At 46.1% G+C, this 18,002-nt stretch overlaps 2 protein-coding genes across 4 annotated transcripts in view; both read right to left on the bottom strand.

Moving 5' to 3' along the window:
* The window catches only part of LOC147603006 (uncharacterized), a 33,623-nt gene extending 16,241 nt beyond the window's left edge, over positions 1-17,382 (bottom strand). For both annotated transcript variants that reach the window (XM_086797316.1, XM_086797315.1), the window contains exons 1-2: positions 17,055-17,382; positions 16,769-16,968 (exon numbers count right to left, since the gene is read on the bottom strand). In XM_086797316.1, the coding sequence (XP_086653442.1) occupies positions 16,769-16,968; positions 17,055-17,324 (470 nt within the window). In that variant the 5' untranslated portion in view covers positions 17,325-17,382. The remainder of the gene's footprint in view (positions 1-16,768; positions 16,969-17,054) is intronic.
* LOC147603007 (uncharacterized) lies at positions 7,084-9,963 on the bottom strand. Of its 2 annotated transcripts, none has more exons than XM_086797284.1 (4): positions 8,293-9,963; positions 7,836-8,181; positions 7,569-7,730; positions 7,084-7,463 (listed from the first exon to the last, which is right to left on the bottom strand). In XM_086797284.1, exons 1-4 carry the CDS (start codon positions 9,789-9,791, stop codon positions 7,263-7,265), a joined length of 2,208 nt encoding a protein of 735 aa, XP_086653410.1. In that variant the 5' UTR covers positions 9,792-9,963; the 3' UTR covers positions 7,084-7,262. The 2 variants fall into 2 exon arrangements, with proteins under 2 accessions (XP_086653410.1, XP_086653411.1); XM_086797285.1 differs by having other exon boundaries at positions 7,085-7,463; positions 7,884-8,181.
* Positions 17,383-18,002: the final 620 nt, after the last annotated feature.

The following is an 18,002-nucleotide window of genomic DNA, read 5'->3' as shown; positions in this document are numbered from 1 at the left end:
AAGATATGTGTTCACATGTCCGGCCATAAAATGTGCCGGGTGGACCAAAACACCTATAAACTGAATATAAGTGAAACTAGGCTAAACTGGGAGAAAAAACCTCCACTAACTGAAGTAAAAAGTGCCCCAGTAATCTACTGATGATCACTAGCACTCCTCTGGGTGCATACACAGCGTAAAACCCAACAATATGGTTCACCTGGAGAGCCCATTGTTTCAGGGCCTTTGAGGGAAGATTGGAGCCACCAGCAGAGACTGTTCGGAGTATCTGGCAGGAGTTGATTCACACCTTGCGAGGACAGTATGACCGCATCCGAGGCGACTCGGATCGAGCGATCTTGCGGCGCCAGGCCTTCCACACCACTTGGCGTAGCGGTATACTCTACACGCGGGTACCCCCAATGATGGCACTACAGGCCACCTGTTTGGATTTTCCCCCCTCCTATTGTATGAGATAGCCTCTCAGTTATTTGTACTTGTGTTTGTACTTTTTTTTTGCACCTAGGGAGAGTCTCCCTAGCTACCTTGATTGCATCTCTGCTCTGCCTTCTTATGAGCACGAGAGGGGTTTTGTAGCCCAGTGGGCGTTTTTTTTTATAACTAATGAAAGGATCTTTTCTCGGGAAAAAAAAAAAGAGAGAAGTCAAGAGGAGCAAACTGTGTGAGAGCACATCTATGTCATGTAAACAAAGAAAAAGCACAAGTGAACAAATGCCCACGGACAACACCTGAAATGCGTAGAGACATGGGGAAGATGTAAACTTGGGAGATGGACAGCAGTATGGGGGACTTGGGAGCCTTGCATTTTCCCAAGATTCGCAGTCTATGAGTACAAGCTCCAGCAAGCAGCAAACCTTGGGAGCAGCTTGGGATCCCCACAAGAAAGAGAGGGTAGATGCAACTATTGCAAGGTTCTTTTATCATGATCATGTAGAATTCAATGTTGCCAAGTCCCCATATTTTATTGAAATGGTCCAAGAGATTGCATGGTATGGCCCAACATACAAGCCTCTATTCTATGAGACACTACGCACCACCTTGTTGCAAAAGGAGAAAGCTACAATTGAATGTGCTTTAGAATCTGTGCATGAAAGTTGGGCAAAGAATGGTGTCACTTATTGCAAATGACTGGAGTGACACTCCAAAAAGGTCCATTCATGGCATAATTGCTTATTCTTGAGAAAGAATGAAATTCATTTCCTCACATGATGCTTCTCGGACTGGAAAAACTGCAGATCAGCTTGTGGAAGAGTGGACCCAAGGTATTGAGAAAGTTGGCCCACAGAATGTTTTTCGGTTCTTAGCTGATGGTGAGGCAACAAATAGAGGAGCTGGTCTAAAGCTTGAAGACAAGTATCTGTATATCACATTTAGTCCATGCTTTGCTCATTGTTTGAGCAACTTACTAAAGGATAATGATAGCGTGGGTTGATCCACACATTCAAAAAGACAAGGGGATAATAAGCTTCATTAAAAACCATCAATTTATTTTGAATGAATTCCACAAGAGATCGCTCAAAAAGGATCTCTTGAAGTACTCAGAGAAACACTTTGGTTATAACTTTCTCATGATGAAGAGGTTACCCAAAGTAAACTTGCCTTTGAAGCAGTTGGTTGTATGCAATGAGCGGATGGGATGGGCTCTTTCTCGATCAAGAGCTGGCATAGAGGTTGGAGAACCTTACAAGACTTCACATTTTGGGATGAAGTCAACACTATAAATGTTGTGATGAAGCCGATCATGCACTTGATGCCGATTGCAGATGGACGGGAGCCATGCATGAGCAAGGTTTATGAGGGGGCTGACCGAATGATCGAGAAAATAGGGCAAATGGGCTTGTCTGACGAGAAATATACAAAGGTTCGAGAATTATGTAAAGCACGATGGAATGGTTATCATTCTCCCATGCATGTTGATGTGTATGCCTTGGATCCCGAGTTCCAAGGATGTAGACAAGAGGCCGATGATGAGGTGATGGATGGTTGGGAGACAGTGCTTTCTAGGCAGGTTCGTGATGATGATAAACGAAGGTTGGTGAAAGACCAACTTGGATTTTATCGCAGCAAGTTGGGAAGGTTTGGATCAGATGATAAACGAAGGTTGGTGAAAGACCAACTTGGATTTTATAGCAATCATAGTCGGTGCTACCAAGATGTAATAAAATCTACCCCACAGTTTCTCCACCTCCCACACCCATTCAGGCTCATCTTGGGCCCTGTTTGGGCCCCACAATGTCGGGACAAGATGTATCTGCAATCGGTTACAATTCCCAAGAGATTGGTTTTCCCACTTTTGCATAAAGAAACAACCCCAAAGCTTTGCTTCGATATGTAAGTGGTTTTATGGGTATACATTATCATCCCTGCCATAAATTGGTAGTGCAACCTACCCACTTTAGAGGGATATCAATAATATCTAGATGTTTGAATTTTGTGTGCTATCACATAAGCAATGATGTCAGAAGGTCAACCTTTATAACCTATAAAGGTACTTGTACTTCATTGAATTAGTCAAGTAGCAGTCCAATCATTCAGTCGTGTACTTTACTCTCTCTAAGAGCATTGTTCTCTCTATTCTTCTGCACACATACCTATGCATGAAGATCTTCCTGCCACCATAGCTAAGCATTGTATCTACAAACCCTAACCCAAGCTACTATCAACATTTGGTATCAGAGCTTGCCGGCCGACTTCAACTACTATTGTGCGCTGCCCGCATTCACTCCTTGCTACCATAGCTAAGCATTGTATCTACAAACCCTAACCCAAGCTACTATCAACATTTGGTATCAGAGCTTGCCGTATGGTGGCATGAGAGTTTTGGGGACCTGATCTATGTGGGCACTAGCAGGTCCTATGGTGGCATAAGAGTTTGGACAATTTATCTATGTGGTCTGGAAAGAGATTTGGGTGCTTGAGCTATGTGATCTTGAAAGAGAGATAAAAGTATAAAATTGTGGTGTGTTTACCAACTTTTTTAGAGATGTCAAATGCATGTGAAGCTCGTGTAACATTGATAGCTCAAATTATGGTATAAGTTTGTTAAGAATGAGATGAAAGAAGCTAAAGAATTTCTGTACAAACTGGGATGGCTTGGTGCCTCACAACTCAGCTGCCACCCAACACCGACCTGCAGCTGCTTTCAACATGTGTACCTACCCACTCTGCACAGCCAGTCAGCAACCACCCGACTGCCCCAGTCAGCATCGCATATAGCCACTGCACCAAACATTGCTCGCCTGTCTATGCAATCACCAACCAACAGCAACCGCCGCCGCCCAGCGCTGGCTGCCTTCAACCGCTGCTCAGCCAGCGGTGTCAAGCGCTCTAGCCACAATCTTTCTGCACAGACACAACACCTGCAACAACTAGCTGCATATTTGGATCGAAAGAGAAATAAGAAGGAAAGAGGACAAGACTATAGTACCTGAGGAGAGCCTGCATCAAATCAACAAAATCAACCAGCAGACAGAAGCTATAGCTTCCCAAATTTCATTGAAAAATTCAATGGGGAGAGTTTCCACACCTAGCACACTAAGCTGAAGTTTAGTCTGATGAGAAGGGACCTTTGACCTTTCATTGAAGAAGATGAGGCTCCTTCTTCACAAAGAAGAGCTTCAAAGGCATAAATGTTTCCTTTGTGTTAGGAACACTCATGTTGAGGACTGTTACACAAAGAAGCCATGAAAACATTGTGGGAAAAACAACCACAATGAAAAGAACATGTAGATGCAAATATCATTGAGGAGACAAAGCTTCCTACAGTGAAGGCAGACTATTGTTATGATGATTGGGCTTTTTAAAGTCCAAGATATGTGTTGTTTTCTATTGAGTTGTGTGTTGTTTTCAGTTGTGTGGTGTGACCTAATCCTTGTTTGTCCTTACGCATGGGATCCCATAACTAGCCTATGAAACTAGACTCTAGAGCCATGTGATTTATCCTTGACTAGGAAAACTGGCATGAGAAACCATGAGCCTAGATTTATCCTTGACAGGTAATCCCTTGAGGGAGGATTTGTTGGAAATCAAGGTCTTACGTATGTGAACCCACTCTTATGAGTGTGGTAGTCTTTGTGTGTGAACAACCTCTTAGAGGGGTATCGGTAATATCTAATATTTGTGTGCTATGACATAAGCAATGATGTCACAAGGTTAACCTTTGTAACCTATAAAGGCACTTGTACTTCATTGAATTAAACATCATTCAATCATGTACTTTACTCTCTCTCCAAGAGCATTGTTCTCTCTCCTCTCTCTATCCTTCTACACACACACCTATGACATGAAGATCTTCCGGCCACCATAGCTGCAAACCCTAACCCAAGCTATTGTCAACATGCTCAACCATGGCTACTCCTCATAGTGGGAGCCATAGTACTCGAAAAATACAATATGAGGGTGGAGCATTGATATCCAACAATATCATGTCTAGTGTGTTAGAAATACAAGTGATGAAGGGTGCAATAATGCAACCTTATGATATAATGGAGGTGGATTTGATGTAGCTTGTATGCACGAAAAGGAGTGCAATGTGAACAAGAATGCAAGTCACGAGTGACGTCGTCGAGCTAAGCTCCCCCTTATGTGCCTGCCTGTTAGCACATTCATCCCCAGTTTCTACCCATTTCTAGTGTTCTTTTGGTCCCTTTTGTATGGCCCTTGATTGTGGGGTGGCCACCCCTTTTTTCCATATTTTTCTGGGATTTTTCCCAGCCCTTTTGGCATTTTACCAGTCGGCCAGCTCATTTGCTCCAGTCAGCCAGCATTTGCAGCTCCAGTCGGCCAGCTCTCCTCACCTATAAATAGGTGGGGCTCGCCTCTCCCTTTTATATTCAGTCTTGTACATATTTGCTCCCTCACTTATGAGACTTGTAGTGTCTCTTGCTTGGGACTGTTTTGCTTCAGTATATTCAGCATAGTTTGCTGCATATCTCTCTCTCTCTTGCACTCTCTGTTCAGCACATTCTAGTGCCCCTTTGCTTCCGCTCTATGCACTCTTTCATGGTATCATCGCTCCCGGTTTAGCAACCTCTTTGCTGCCCCAGATTCAGCACCTTCTCCTCTACGTTTTCTCATAGATCTGCAACACTTTACTGCGCGTTTTCTGGACTGAACCTGCTGGTCGCTTTGCCTTCACATTGGCTTCATCAACTCAGCCATCAGGTACTTGTTGACCAGCGTTTTCTTTTCCACATGGAGTTTGGGACATAGGCGGCCTGTTTTCTTCAGGACAGCAGCCTTCTGTGCTGCGTTTTCCTCTCTAGTGGGCTTGCTCCTTTGCAGAGGGGGTCTTTAGTGTTGCAGGCTTTGGTGGCACTCTTGATACCTGTGGAGGACACTTTTTTTTCTTCAGAGATTGTGCGTTTTCTTGAGGAGAGCCCAAGCTACTGTCCTTGTTGATGCCTTTCCCACTTGCACCCTCTTACAGCATATTCCCAGGCCCTGTGTGGCTGCCTTTCCTCTCTATATCAAATCTGCATTTTTTGCTTCCCTCTTCTGGTGACCTCAAGGTTGGAGGTACAGTCCACAGAAGCTTCTTCGTTTTTTGCTACAGGAGGATTCTCGGGTGTTGTCCTGCCTCTTAGGGCTGCGTTTTGGTGGGAGGAAAGACCCTATATCAGCGTTTTTTGGTTTGGACAGTTTTATCTTATGAGGGTTGGTCCTATTGATTGGATCAAATGATGAAAACTTCAGATTTGGCTCCCGTACCACTCTCTTGTTATTTCCTAGATGAGGCAGACAAGTTGGCTAGTGGTAACTTTCAGTCATGGAAGTTGCAGGTTACTTCTATTCTCAGGGAGTATGGTTTGATGGAGTTTCTCTCGTACAAGAATTGGTGCTTGCCGGAACTTGCCCCTAGGAGGAAGACTGACGAACAGATCTATGGCTTTCTCCTCCTGAATTGTCAGGATTCAGTTCTTCGACACTTCATCTATGCTCCTGATGTTTCTTCTACTTTCTATGTGTGGCAGTTGCTTTGTGACCTGTATGGTGATGCCAGTGATGATTGACATATGGTTTCTACTTCTGGGTGCTATGCAGCCAGTGATCTTGTGGATACTTCTTTTGGAGATGTGCCTGCAGTGAAGGATATTGGGCCAGTTTTGCTCATTGCATCTGAGGAGTTTGTTTCTCATATTGCCTTGCCTTTAGTTTCTCTGCATACTTCTCCATACCAGGATGATATCTCTGATAATGTTTTTGAGGAAGACAGTGGGCTATCTTTGCTCACAGCTTCTGAGGGGGATTTGTCTCTTATTGCTTCGCCTCCAATTCTTTCTTCGACAACCAGTGACCAGGATGTGTTGCTGGTCCCTTTGCCTTCTATGGAGGAACTTGCTTCTACGTTGTGTGATGCTATTGAGGAGGCTACTACTACTTCAGTTACCACTCTTATGAATGTTCCTCTTCCTCTTACTCTGTGTGAGGATTCTGGATTGTGGTCAGGTGTGTCCGTGACCGTGCCTGGGGCACAGTGGTACTTCAAGGGATTGTAGGATTGGGATTTGGATTTGGTTGGGCATGTGGAGTCCCGACATTAGTTTTCAGAGGGGACAGTTGAGTTCTTACATCTGACGATGCCAACCTTCAAGGAGGATGCTATTGTACAGCATTTGGCTACTCTTTGTACATAGTTGGAGCAGATGGACCAAGGTGGTAAGGTACGTAGTGTACGGTACGGTATCAGTACGTACGGAACGTACTTTTGTACGGAACAAATTTTAAGGTACGTAAACAGTACGTACCATTTGTAAACAGTCCTAGAAACCTGAATATTTTGTAGACATAGCAACCAAAATACTTAAAATAAAGAGACTGAACCTCATTACTTAAAGTTTAAATCAATTATCAGTTACCAAGCCCATTACACAATACCTCATGTTAACATTAAACAGTCATAGTGATATAAGCAAGAACCATGAAAGTCATAGATAATAAAAGAGAGTACAAATATCATGTCTACAGCTGCCAGCACATGTCCTGGTCCACAAGTGCAAAAAGCAAAACAATGAAACACTACACAGTTGTCTAGACTCGTCTCAAATCTCATCATCAAATGAAGATGATGAGTCTTCTGAAGAGAGCATGCCTCCATCATTGATACCATTGCCCTCTTCATCGAACTCTGGCTCAGTAGCAACAAGCTCCAGTGCATCCTCATCATGTGCCTCGGGAATCTGAGTGTGAATGAGTTCGACAGCCTCATTTGCACGCCTTTGCTGGGTGCGACGAACTGGAAGCTTTCCCCTGCGAATGCTCTCTCATCTCGCAGAGCCTGGATCTGGAGCTGCCGGGCGTAGAGGAATGCTGAGAGATCGTGCACGTGAGCGGGTCACACAACGATCCACGCTCTCAAGCTCTCTATGTAAAGCTCTCAAAATCTCCTCTTGCTCATCTCTAATCTGCCGATCCACAAGCTCCGGGCTGGGTTCATCTACCATTTTGAGTAGTGTTGGATCAACCTGTTTAAACATGCCACAAATTGCATATTGGACAATGGACATCCATTGAACTACAAAAAAATTTCTACTTCTAAGTTCTTATTGAGTCCAAATTTCAATGTATACCTGCTTCGGTGACCCCAAAGCATGGTAGCTTCGCACGAGCCTCATGTTAGCTCTGCAATACACCAACTTCTCTAATTGAGAAGTACTAAGGCGATTCCGAATCTTAGTGTGTATAAGGGAGTATGAGCTCCAGTTCCGCTCACATGCTCCAGCCGAGCAATCCTGTGCAAAAATGAGTGCAATGCGAGCAAATTTGTAAATCTTTCAATGCTAAAACATCAATCTTCATTTCCGAAGATTATACTTTAGAGATTAATTACAAGTTACCTGAGATAGAACACGAAGAGCAACTCGTGAAAGGTTGGGAAGACCAACCCTTCCATAAGAGTGCCACCATGTCAAAGGGAATTTCATGGCTTCCTTCCTCAATGACACAGGTCTCGCAAATGAAGCACCAATACCACTCATGTAAGTGGTGAACTCTCTATCAATCTGAAGTTGCTCCTCCTCTGAGAACATCCTTCCCACATACTCTGACTGCTTCATGCTCAAAGCAGTATTATTCCATAGCTCTGGCGACCTGTAGAGAGGATGGAGCATGGCAGCCATCGCATGGATGGGACGGCTCATGAATGTCCACCGTTTGTCTACAATGTCCAGGATCTCACCTCGGCTGAAAATGAGAGATTGAACATACATGTCTTAGGTTATAGTGCTAAGAGAATCGAGAATCGAGAAGTCATAAAAATCAAAGAAAGAGGAAGAAATTAGAACTATTGCTTACCGTTGAGCAGTCATCATGGAGCACTGAGCAACATGGTCTTTCATTTGCATAAACAAATGAAAGACCAGCCCCAAAGTTGAGCCCTCCATGTCTGTAAGTCGGAGAAGGACATACACGGGCTTAAGTGCAACTGAAAGGCTATGAACTTGCTGCCAAAAATCATCATCCAGGATCCGCCTCTGCAAGTATTTTGTACGCTCATCCTCTGAATTATGCATCTGTCGCCACCTTGGATCCACAACTGTTGATGATAGTGAATCTCTTATCTTGTAGAGCCTATCCAAGACCAAGAACATGTAGGCAAACCTGGTCTTGGATGGTCTCACCATATCCAAAGGGCTATGGCTCCGAAAGATGGCAAGAGCCTGATGCTTCTTGCGGAAGAAGGTGGTGATCTTTACAGCATCTGCAACAATGGGCTGCACCCAAACAAGCTTCCCAATGTCTTCCATAAGTAAATCAAGACAATGGGCAGCACATGGAGTCCACACTATATGTGGAAACTCTGCCTCGACCATTTGACCCATTGCCTTGCAGTTAGAGGCGTTGTCGGTCACCACCTGCACAACATTGTCCTCCCCAACCTCAAGGATAGCCTGTCGAATGTGGCCATAAATGAACTCCCCTGTGATCCTGTCGCCTGCTCTCCCTGCATCCACGGCACGCAAGAAATAGGTGCCCAAGCAAGATGACACAAGGATATTGATTATGTGCCTCTTGCGAATGTCTGCCCACCCATCTGAAATAATAGTGCATCCAAACTCCTGCCAACCTGCTTTCACAGGTGTGAGCGCCTTGTCTATCAAGGCCTTCTGCTCATCCAACATGGATGTACGCATCTTCGTATACTGAAGACCTGTCCATGTCTCAGTAGGCCCTACCTGCGCAATTGCTTTCACCATTCTTTTCCATTGGTCTGTCCTTAACACATTGAAGGATATATTACACTCAATAAGAGTGCGACAAATCTCCATTTCTGCCACCCTTTGCCGCTCTTTTACCCAAGCTTGTGATGAGATACAAGAACGCAGAGTGGATTGCTTTGATGCCTCCCCTGTACCTCTCGCATCTTGTGGCAGGAGGTCCTCATCATCAGCAATACGTGCCCTCTTCCTGCCTGTGGTGGATTGGGCTGAAGCCGAAAGACTTTCACCCTCATCTACTGTACCTGAACCTGTAACATCTCCAATAAAAGCATCATGGAGAGCATCTTGCGTACTTTCACCACCTCTAACACTGCTTGCACCACCCATTGCAGGACAATTCTCCGCAATCAATTGGTCCCTCACAGCTTGTGGTATTTTATCACATGGACCACATTGATTGGTGCACCCGATACCTGTCATGTGCTTGATGACGCGAGTTATGGTGCTAGTGTACTGCTCCCCGCAATACTTGCATGCCCATAGCCGAGTACCTGACCCTTGCTGAGAAGGGGTGTTAACAACCCTCAGGACATTGGTGTGGATTGCCCAGTTCGGGTTGGTCTTGCGCGGCATGATGAAGCCTGGGCGTGAGAGAGAGCGAAGAAGAGCGAAGAAGCTACTCTGCAGAGTTTTGCAGGTACACACGATTGTGCAAGTATTCACATGGACCCAAAAAATTTTCGCTTAATGCCCAAAATCTGGTCGCTTATCCGCAAGCGCATGGTCGCCACACACGTTTCGCCACGCCACGCCACTTATTATTTTTTTTTTTTTTTTTAAAAAAACCGTACGGATCCGTACAGTACGGTACTGTACCGTACCGTACGGCTGTACCGTACTGTACGGATCCGTACGTACGTACAGAATCAACCTTGAGATGGACTCTATTTCTTTTGAGGGTATTATCTTCTTGGAGCTTTAGGCTTCTAGGGATTCCTATGACACTATGTTTACATTTGGGTTTGGCACCGATATTTGGCGCAGCACGACGCAACCTACATGGTTGTTCTCTTCTAGAGAAGCAGTGTACCTCGCTGCTTTTGTAGATGAGTTGCTGTGGAGATTACTTGTGGAGCTTTCCTGGTACCTGTTATTGCTACATTCTTGTCTTTGACAGAGGACGACTTCTTCGGCTTCTTGGAGTTTGTTTAGCATCTGGTGTTGCGAGGGAGTGTTAGCACATTCATCCCCAGTTTCTACCCATTTCTGGTGTCCTTTTGGTCTCTTTTGTATGGCCCTTGATTGTGAGCTGGCCACCCCTTTTCTCCATATTTTTCTGGGATTTTTCCCAACCCTTTTGGTATTTTATCAGTCGGCCAGCTCCTCTGCTCCAGTCAGCCAGCATTTGCAGCTCCAGTCGGCCAGCTCTCCTCACCTATAAATAGGTGGGGCTTGCCTCTCCCTTTTATATTTAGTCATGTACATATTTGCTCCCTCACTTATGAGACTTGTAGTGTCTCTTGCTTGGGACTGTTTTGCTTCAGCATATTCAGCATAGTTTGCTCCATATCTCTCTCTCTCTTGCACTCTCTGTTCAGCACATTCCAGTGCCCCTTTGCTTCCGCTCTGTGCACTCTTTCACTGCCTGCCTGTGCCATCCCCCTGTTCGCTTTGCCCCCCCGCCCCCCCCCCCTTCCTTCTTCCCCCTTCCCAACCCGCATTCGGCCCCTCCTCTCCTAGCTCGCTTCACTTTTGCCCCTTCATCCCCTTGCGCCCCCCCCTCCCCCCCCTTCTCGCGGCACCTACCCCAATACCTAAAGGAACCCCTCCGGCTCCCGCGGTTTGCGAGACCGTTACCCTACCGAGATTCCTCTCCAGGTTCCCGCATTCCAATAAGGCCTACTGGCTCCACCGAGCCTTCGGCAGACCCTTTCTCGCATCCTTCCTCTCTAGAGAATTCCTCCCTTCTGCTTCCCTCTCCCTCCTGGCAGCTTTCCCTTCACCCCCCTCCTCCCCAACCTTCATCTCCGATGCTCCTTGAGTGCAGCCCCAAGGACAGATTGGGACACGGAATCAGTGTCTGCCACCATCCAGGGGCAAGCAGTTGAGCTCTCATGATCTGCGCATCACCGACATGCTCACCCATCTCTGGCCCTTAGCACGGATGGAGTTGGGAGACTCAGGCCACAGAGATCAAAATGGGGAGGTGGTGTCCTCCAGCTTGGATGCTCTTTGTTTTCCTTCATATCTCAATGGCAGTACCCCTTCCCCCTCCTACAGATACTTGCATTGTGACAGGTGGAGCTCAAATTATGCTTACTCCCAAGCTCGAATAGAGTGGCGCCACATGGAGGACAGGATACACGCCTTCGTCCTAGGACCGACTGTGATTTCTCCCCGTCAAAACCCACGCTTAAGACTCTTCGAGTGGAGGGCAGTTCCGATTGTTCCGCTTCTCACAAAGATTTAATATGCACATTGCCTCATGGAACATCCACGGTTTGCGAGGGCCTCAGTGTTTTCAGAGACGTGGCACCCTTAAAGGAGAGCTCCATAGAGCAACAATTGGGAGACCCATAGATATTCTCTTCCTCCAAGAGCACCATCTTTCAGAGGGGTGTACCCGCCGCTGCAAGAAGATTTTACTGAGGAGTCACACTTTCTAGTCTCCCTCTTTTGGCCCCTCCATGACGCAAGGGGAGTTTGTATTTCTATCAAAGGGCAGCTCTTGCCCGAAGTAGTTGGCTTAGGCACCATTGAAACTGCTTGGGCTCAGTGGGCTACCTATGAGGAAAAAAGGACGAAAGGACCAGATGTATCAAAGCAAAACAACACAGCATGAAATGGGTGAGCGGGTGTATATATGATGGTGAGTGAAAATATGTACAAGAGGCCCTCTGATGTGAGGAGACTCTGAGTAGAAGACCGGTGCGGAAGCAAAGACGATGTCAGAGCTGAAGCACGGTCAATGACGAAGGCTTGCGTCGATGTGAGGCAAAGGCACTACGTGAGGTGGAAGCTGTGGAAGGCTCGCATCGGTGGATGCAAAGGCACTCCGAGGTGGTAGTGGGCAGCGGAGGTGAATTGATGCAAACTCTGGTGAGAAGGGTGCTGCGGTGCCTGAGCAGTGAGGGGTGATGAAGAGCAAAAAGGGCTGCCGTCTTGAGTGGTGCAGGCTCTAGTGAAGAGGGTGTTGCAATACCTGAGTGGTGATTAGGAGCAAAGAGGGCTGCCATCCCGAGTGGTGCAAGCGGTGCAAGCTCTGGTGACAAAACACTCATGTGTTGTAATATAGCAGAGAGTGGGCTGCTGTCCCAAGGTGCGAGCTTATGTAAAACGATGAAGTGCTCTACTGTAGCAGAGAGGGCTGCTGTCCCATGAGCTAATGTAAAACGCTGATGTCCTCTACTGTAGCAGAGAGAGCTGCTGTCCCAAGGTGTGCTGCAAGAGAAGTGCTACTCCTAAATGACGAAGATGAAGATCTGATGTATTGCAGGCACCGACAGCAGCAGCGTGCAGACAATGATGTGGTATAGATGTTGAATGATGAGGCTATGCTATACATAGTGGTGGTGTGCTGCTGGTCGGCCCAATAAAGGGGCTGTCAGCCAGCAGCAAGACCCAATAAAAACAAATAAATCTAGAAAAACCCAGAAAAATCCCTTTGCTCACGAGGTCTTCAATCCCTATGCCAAGGACCCACACTAACACTGTGGCAGAAGGAATGTATCCCCCTCTGGAAGCAAAGTCTGATAAAGTCAGAGAGGGAGATCGTGATGGCAAAGGTAGTGAAGATGAGTGGATGTACATGGGTTGATCATCTCCCAAAGTAAGATCTTGAACGGGGCTCTCCTCTGAGTAAGAAGTCCCATTCCCTTTGTGGTCTAGATCAGAGTTTGGAGAATCAACTTTTGGTGAGAAAAATTGGTCCTCCGTCAGTGCGGGTAGACGATCCATGAAGTGTGCTCTCGAGGTCTTCAATCCCTTTGCTCACGATAGCTTTGATACCATGTGAGGGCAAAAAGGACGAAAGGACCAGATGTACGAGAGATCAAAGCAAAACAACATAGCATGAAATGGGTGAGTGAGTGTATATATGATGGTGAGGGAAAATATGTACAAGAGGCCCTCTAATGTGAGGAGACTCTAAGTAGAAGACCGGTGCAAAAGCAAAGACGATGTCGGAGTTGAACCACGGTCAATGACGAAGGCTCGCGTCGATGTGAGACAAAGGCACTCCGTGAGGTGGTTGGTGTAGAAGGCTTGCGTCGATGGATGCAAAGGCACTCCGAGGTGGTAGTGGGCAGCGGAAGGTGAAGTGCTGCAGACTCTAGTGACAAGGGTGTTGCGGTACCTGAGGGGTGATGAAGAGCAAAGAGGACTGCCGTCCTGAGTGGTGCGAGCTCTGGTGACGAGGGTGCTACAATACTTAGAGAGGTCTGCCGTCCCGAGTGGTGCAAGTGGTGCAAGCTCTGGTGACAAAACGCTGATGTGCTGTACTATAGCAGAGAGTGGGCTGTTGTCCCAAGGTGTGAGCTGATGTAAAACGATGAAGTGCTCTACTGTAGCAAAGAGGGCTGTTGTCCCATGAGCTGATGTAAAACGTTGATGCCCTCTACTGTAGCAAAGAGGGCTGCTGTCCCAAGGTGTGCTGCAAGAGAAGTGCTGCTAGTCTTGTTAGATTTAGGGGGGGAGAGTGAATGAGCCATTCATGATGAAAGAGAGTTGATAACATTCATATAATTGATCCTATACAAATGAACAACTACATGAGGCATATATAGCCTTGAGAGATACATCCCATATGACTGGATACATGAGTGGATTGACATCATTGCTTATGTCATTGGGAGCTACACACAACCTTAGACTGGTACATATCCTATTCCCCTTTTGATATATGGCTAAGGGACAATGTTGGGCTTATATTTTAACACCCTCCTTAAGCTAAACATGGACAACTAACACTCAACAATAGGTTTTGCCTAACAACATCCCTCCTTGAAACAATGAGATAGAGGCCCCTCTTTATAACATAAGGGTGTGTGCTCTCTTCTCTACAACATCAAGGTGTGGAAAAATGGGTGTACACAACAATGATTGGACCACATTTGTGACAAGGTCCATCATACAACAAGTGTCCCCATAACAATAAAGGCTTTAACCAAAACAAGAGTGAACAACATTTTACAATGCATAGGATTCATCTTCCTTACAAAAACTCTTCACTTCTGTAAAGTGACTTTCTTCAACAACAAGGTTGGCCTTGTCTTTCTTCTTGTCTTTGTAGTAGCACTTGTGAGGTGGATGGTTGTTCTTTCCACCATGCACACAAGGGCTGTTGGTGAAGCAATCTTTGGTGTGATGATTGTCTTTCCCACATGTAGCACATTTCTTCTTGTTGAAGTTGGTGGTACGGGAAAGGCACCTCCTTGAAGCTCGATGGTGTACTTCTTCTCTCCTTCTTGCAAGGAGTTAATCACACTTTCCAAAGAAGGAATGGGTTCCTTCTCTTTAAGCACAGTGACAATTTGATCAAAGGTTGGAGGCATGCTTTTTAACAAGATGGCAATGGCATCATCTTCAGGTACAGCACATTTGACATACACAAGTTGAGTCATTAGACTTTTGAGCCTATTGACAAGAGAAGCTACATCTTCATTTCCTTCCATTGCAAGCCCATAGAGTTGCATTTTGAGACAATCTTGGAGTGTTTAGCCTTGGCTCCAGAGATTTTCTCTAAAGTATCCCATCTGGTGAGCTTGTGCATCTGGTCTTTCCCCATACCTATGTTGTCATCTGCTCATCTAGCAACATCTCAATGTCTTTTCTTTGACGAATGTCCTTGTTCTTGATGGTACATCTTCATGGCATGTCACATATGTTAGACATAAAAAATGCATACTTACCTTCTGCAAAAACAAGACACAAGCTAGTCAACAAACAAGTATGCATCATTCGCGTCTACTGGGTATTCCAGGTATTGGCCAGGTAGTCTGGAGCCCAGTGGACTATCACATGCCATAAATCCAAGCATTGTGCACACATCAAAAACAGCACACAAAGTCAAAGAAATTCAAACATACATCAGTATGCAGTGCACAAGTAATGATCCTCGTGTTCATGGATTGTCATGTCTGGTTTCATTGAAACCATGCCGAGCCGTCTGGTTCCCGAGGAAACCGCTCAGACTATCCTCAAGGCCATCTGGTCACTAGGACTGCCCGAGAGTTCTTCCATAGTTATCTGGTCGCATTGACTGCCCGACTATGAGATCCAATACAGTCATATGGGCCATCTAGTCGCAGCAATGACAACCTGATTGCAAAATCCAATAGTCATCTAGGCCATCTGGTCGCAATGACCGCCTAACTGCAAAATCCAATTCAGTCATCTCGGTCATCTGGTCACAATGACCGTCCGACTGCAAAATCCAATAGTCATCTGAGCCATCTGGTCACAATGACTGCCCGACTGTGAAATCCAATACAGTCATCTGGGTCATTTGGTCGCAATGACCGCTCGACTGCAAAGTCCAAGATATCTGGCATCGTTGCCATCCAATGGGTCATCTGGCATCGTTGCTTCCATATGCAAATCTCATTCAGGCATCGTTGCCATCCGATGGGTCATCCAACATCATTGCCACCCAACTAGAGTAGGTCCAAGTAACCATTATGAGGAGAATAATGATCAATTCTAGTCCAATACATATACAATGAAGAGAGCTAGAGATACAATCCCTCCCTCTTGAATCTGTCTTGATCGCAAGACGTCCATATCTGTATTTCGAATACATATGGACCAACCACTTCCTCAATGCTCATAAGCTCGAAGTATATCTGGATAGTCCTAGAAGTACTCCTCTGGCATTCATTTCACGTCGAGATTCACAGCAACATTGCCGCACGATACATCTAGAGAGCTCGATGCAGCAAAGCCATCGAAGGCACCCACAGTCTGCCTGCGGAGTCCATCGGGAGCATCTAGCTTGGCATCATTCATACCCTCTGTGAATAGTGGGAGAAGCTTCAGAGTGGTTCTGATCATATGCGAAAGCATCGGGAAGCCTTCCTGAGGCTCTGGCGACCTAGTCCTTTTCTCACGATAGTGGTGGTGAGCACACTTGGCACTACAAACCACCTATGTGGTTATTCCCTCCCCCACCCCTTGTATGAGATAGCCTTCTCTTCATAGAGCGGCCAAGAGGAGCAATTCATCCTTCCTCATGCGTTCTTTGATCCCCTCCCCGTACATGGAGGCGAGTTTGTATTTAGCCTTGAGGCTGTTCTTTGATAACTAATAAAAGGATCTTGTTTCCAAAAAACAAAAAAAAAACTCAAGCCTACCCTCTTCTCCCCAGGGACATATTTGAACACCATAGAGCAGCTCTGGCCAAGGGAGGTTGACATTAACATCATCTACCCAGCTTACCACATGATGATTGGTTGCATTGATTCAATTGTACACGTAGTACATGGGTTCTGTTTTTTTTTAGTAGCTAGTTTTTCTTTTCATGTCTTGTTGGCACGCAGTTAACTCACAAATCACATTGGTCTCATAGACCCTTTGGGCCTTTGGTAGATGTAAATAAAAAGATCTGGATTTACCTTCTACTTTTCAAAGGTCGCCAGACAAGCTGAGTATAAAGCATTGTGATGAAGCATGTCAGTACAATCACGCGACTTCTGGCCGAATCTTTCAAACGGAGAACTGATTCAGGCAGTGAATCTGAGAGAGCAAAGAAGGCTAGGCCACCAACCAAAATGAACCCAAACAAAACTTTCGCCAGCAGCAAAAGGTACGAGTCCTTCAAGATAGAGAAGGAAAAAAAATGCTGATCAGAATCAAACAGGCCCTTGATGATAAGTTTGTAGGGTTTTTGAATGTGCTCACAGCAGGGTCTCCATCCAGCCTAATAACGACATTGGGCTTTCCGGAGTAAGTGAGGTGGGAGAGTCCGTTGCGGGGATTAAAGAGGAGCCGGTTCCCACGGCCGCCAGCAAGGGAGAAGGCGTGGAGGGCCTTGAGCTTGTAGGCGTCCATGATGGCCTCCAGGTCCAGCCGATTCTCGTCCCAGCCCTTTAGAGGTGCCTTGAACACATGGCGGGGGCCCTTGCCGCCTACGAACAGTTCCACCTGCACTTGCCGCGGGGGCTCGCCCATTAGAAAAGGTTTGCTAAACAAAATTTCTGGCTTGCGACTAAGTGATACATATATTGACAATTCGTTCATGAGTGCATATATTTAGTTGATGCCCAGAGCACTCGGCATCAATTAAATATTCGTAAACATTGGTCACAGACAAGGTTAGGAAATGCCAAGGTAAAGTGGCCACCGCGTGAACGCAAATCAGCGGAAAGAAAAACGACGAAAGCAGTGAAACAAACGGAAAAAAAGGTTGCAGGACCTGAAGAGCGAGCTCTGCATTTGACTCCCTTCAGGCTGTGCAATCCTGCAGAACCTTCTGGAGGAGTCACCACACGAGGAGGGACATTTGCCTTATTCGATTCAGATAGAGCTTTCTTAGAAGCCGAACGTACAATAGTCAGCCAATGCATGCAAAACAAGCATCGATTTAATGTTATATACCTGACGCAGCACCACAGTCACCATACATAGCAGTAGAGCGACAGTGGACCGAGAACCAAGCAGATGAAGACACATGAGCAAGAATCGATTCACCAAGGAAAATCCATACGAACCGAAAGCCGCAAGCAGGCGTTTCGAAGACCACAGAGAAGCAGCCATGCAACGAAGAGCACGATCCCAGAGCTCTCGAAGGAGTATGAGGACAGAGCTCTCGAAGGAAGAAGAGGGGAGGTCAAGTGCCGAAGATAACGG

Source organism: Cibotium barometz, chromosome 65 (genome assembly GCF_041138505.1).
Source record: "Cibotium barometz isolate CiBa-2024 chromosome 65, ASM4113850v1, whole genome shotgun sequence".
Taxonomy (NCBI): domain Eukaryota; kingdom Viridiplantae; phylum Streptophyta; class Polypodiopsida; order Cyatheales; family Cibotiaceae; genus Cibotium; species Cibotium barometz.
The sequence above is the reverse complement of the archived record's forward strand: the minus strand, read 5'-3'. Positions and strand labels throughout refer to the sequence as shown.

What these genes read in the sequence shown, in the direction of transcription:
- LOC147603007 (XM_086797284.1), bottom strand. Translation starts at nt 9,791, where the DNA reads ATGCCGCGCAAGACCAACCCGAACTGGGCAATCCACACCAATGTCCTG. An exon ending in CTCTTCGTGTTCTATCTCAG is followed by an intron (nt 7,731 to 7,835) that starts GTAACTTGTAAT and finishes ATTTTTGCACAG; the next exon opens with GATTGCTCGGCTGGAGCATG. An exon ending in CTTTGGGGTCACCGAAGCAG is followed by an intron (nt 7,464 to 7,568) that starts GTATACATTGAA and finishes ATGTTTAAACAG; the next exon opens with GTTGATCCAACACTACTCAA.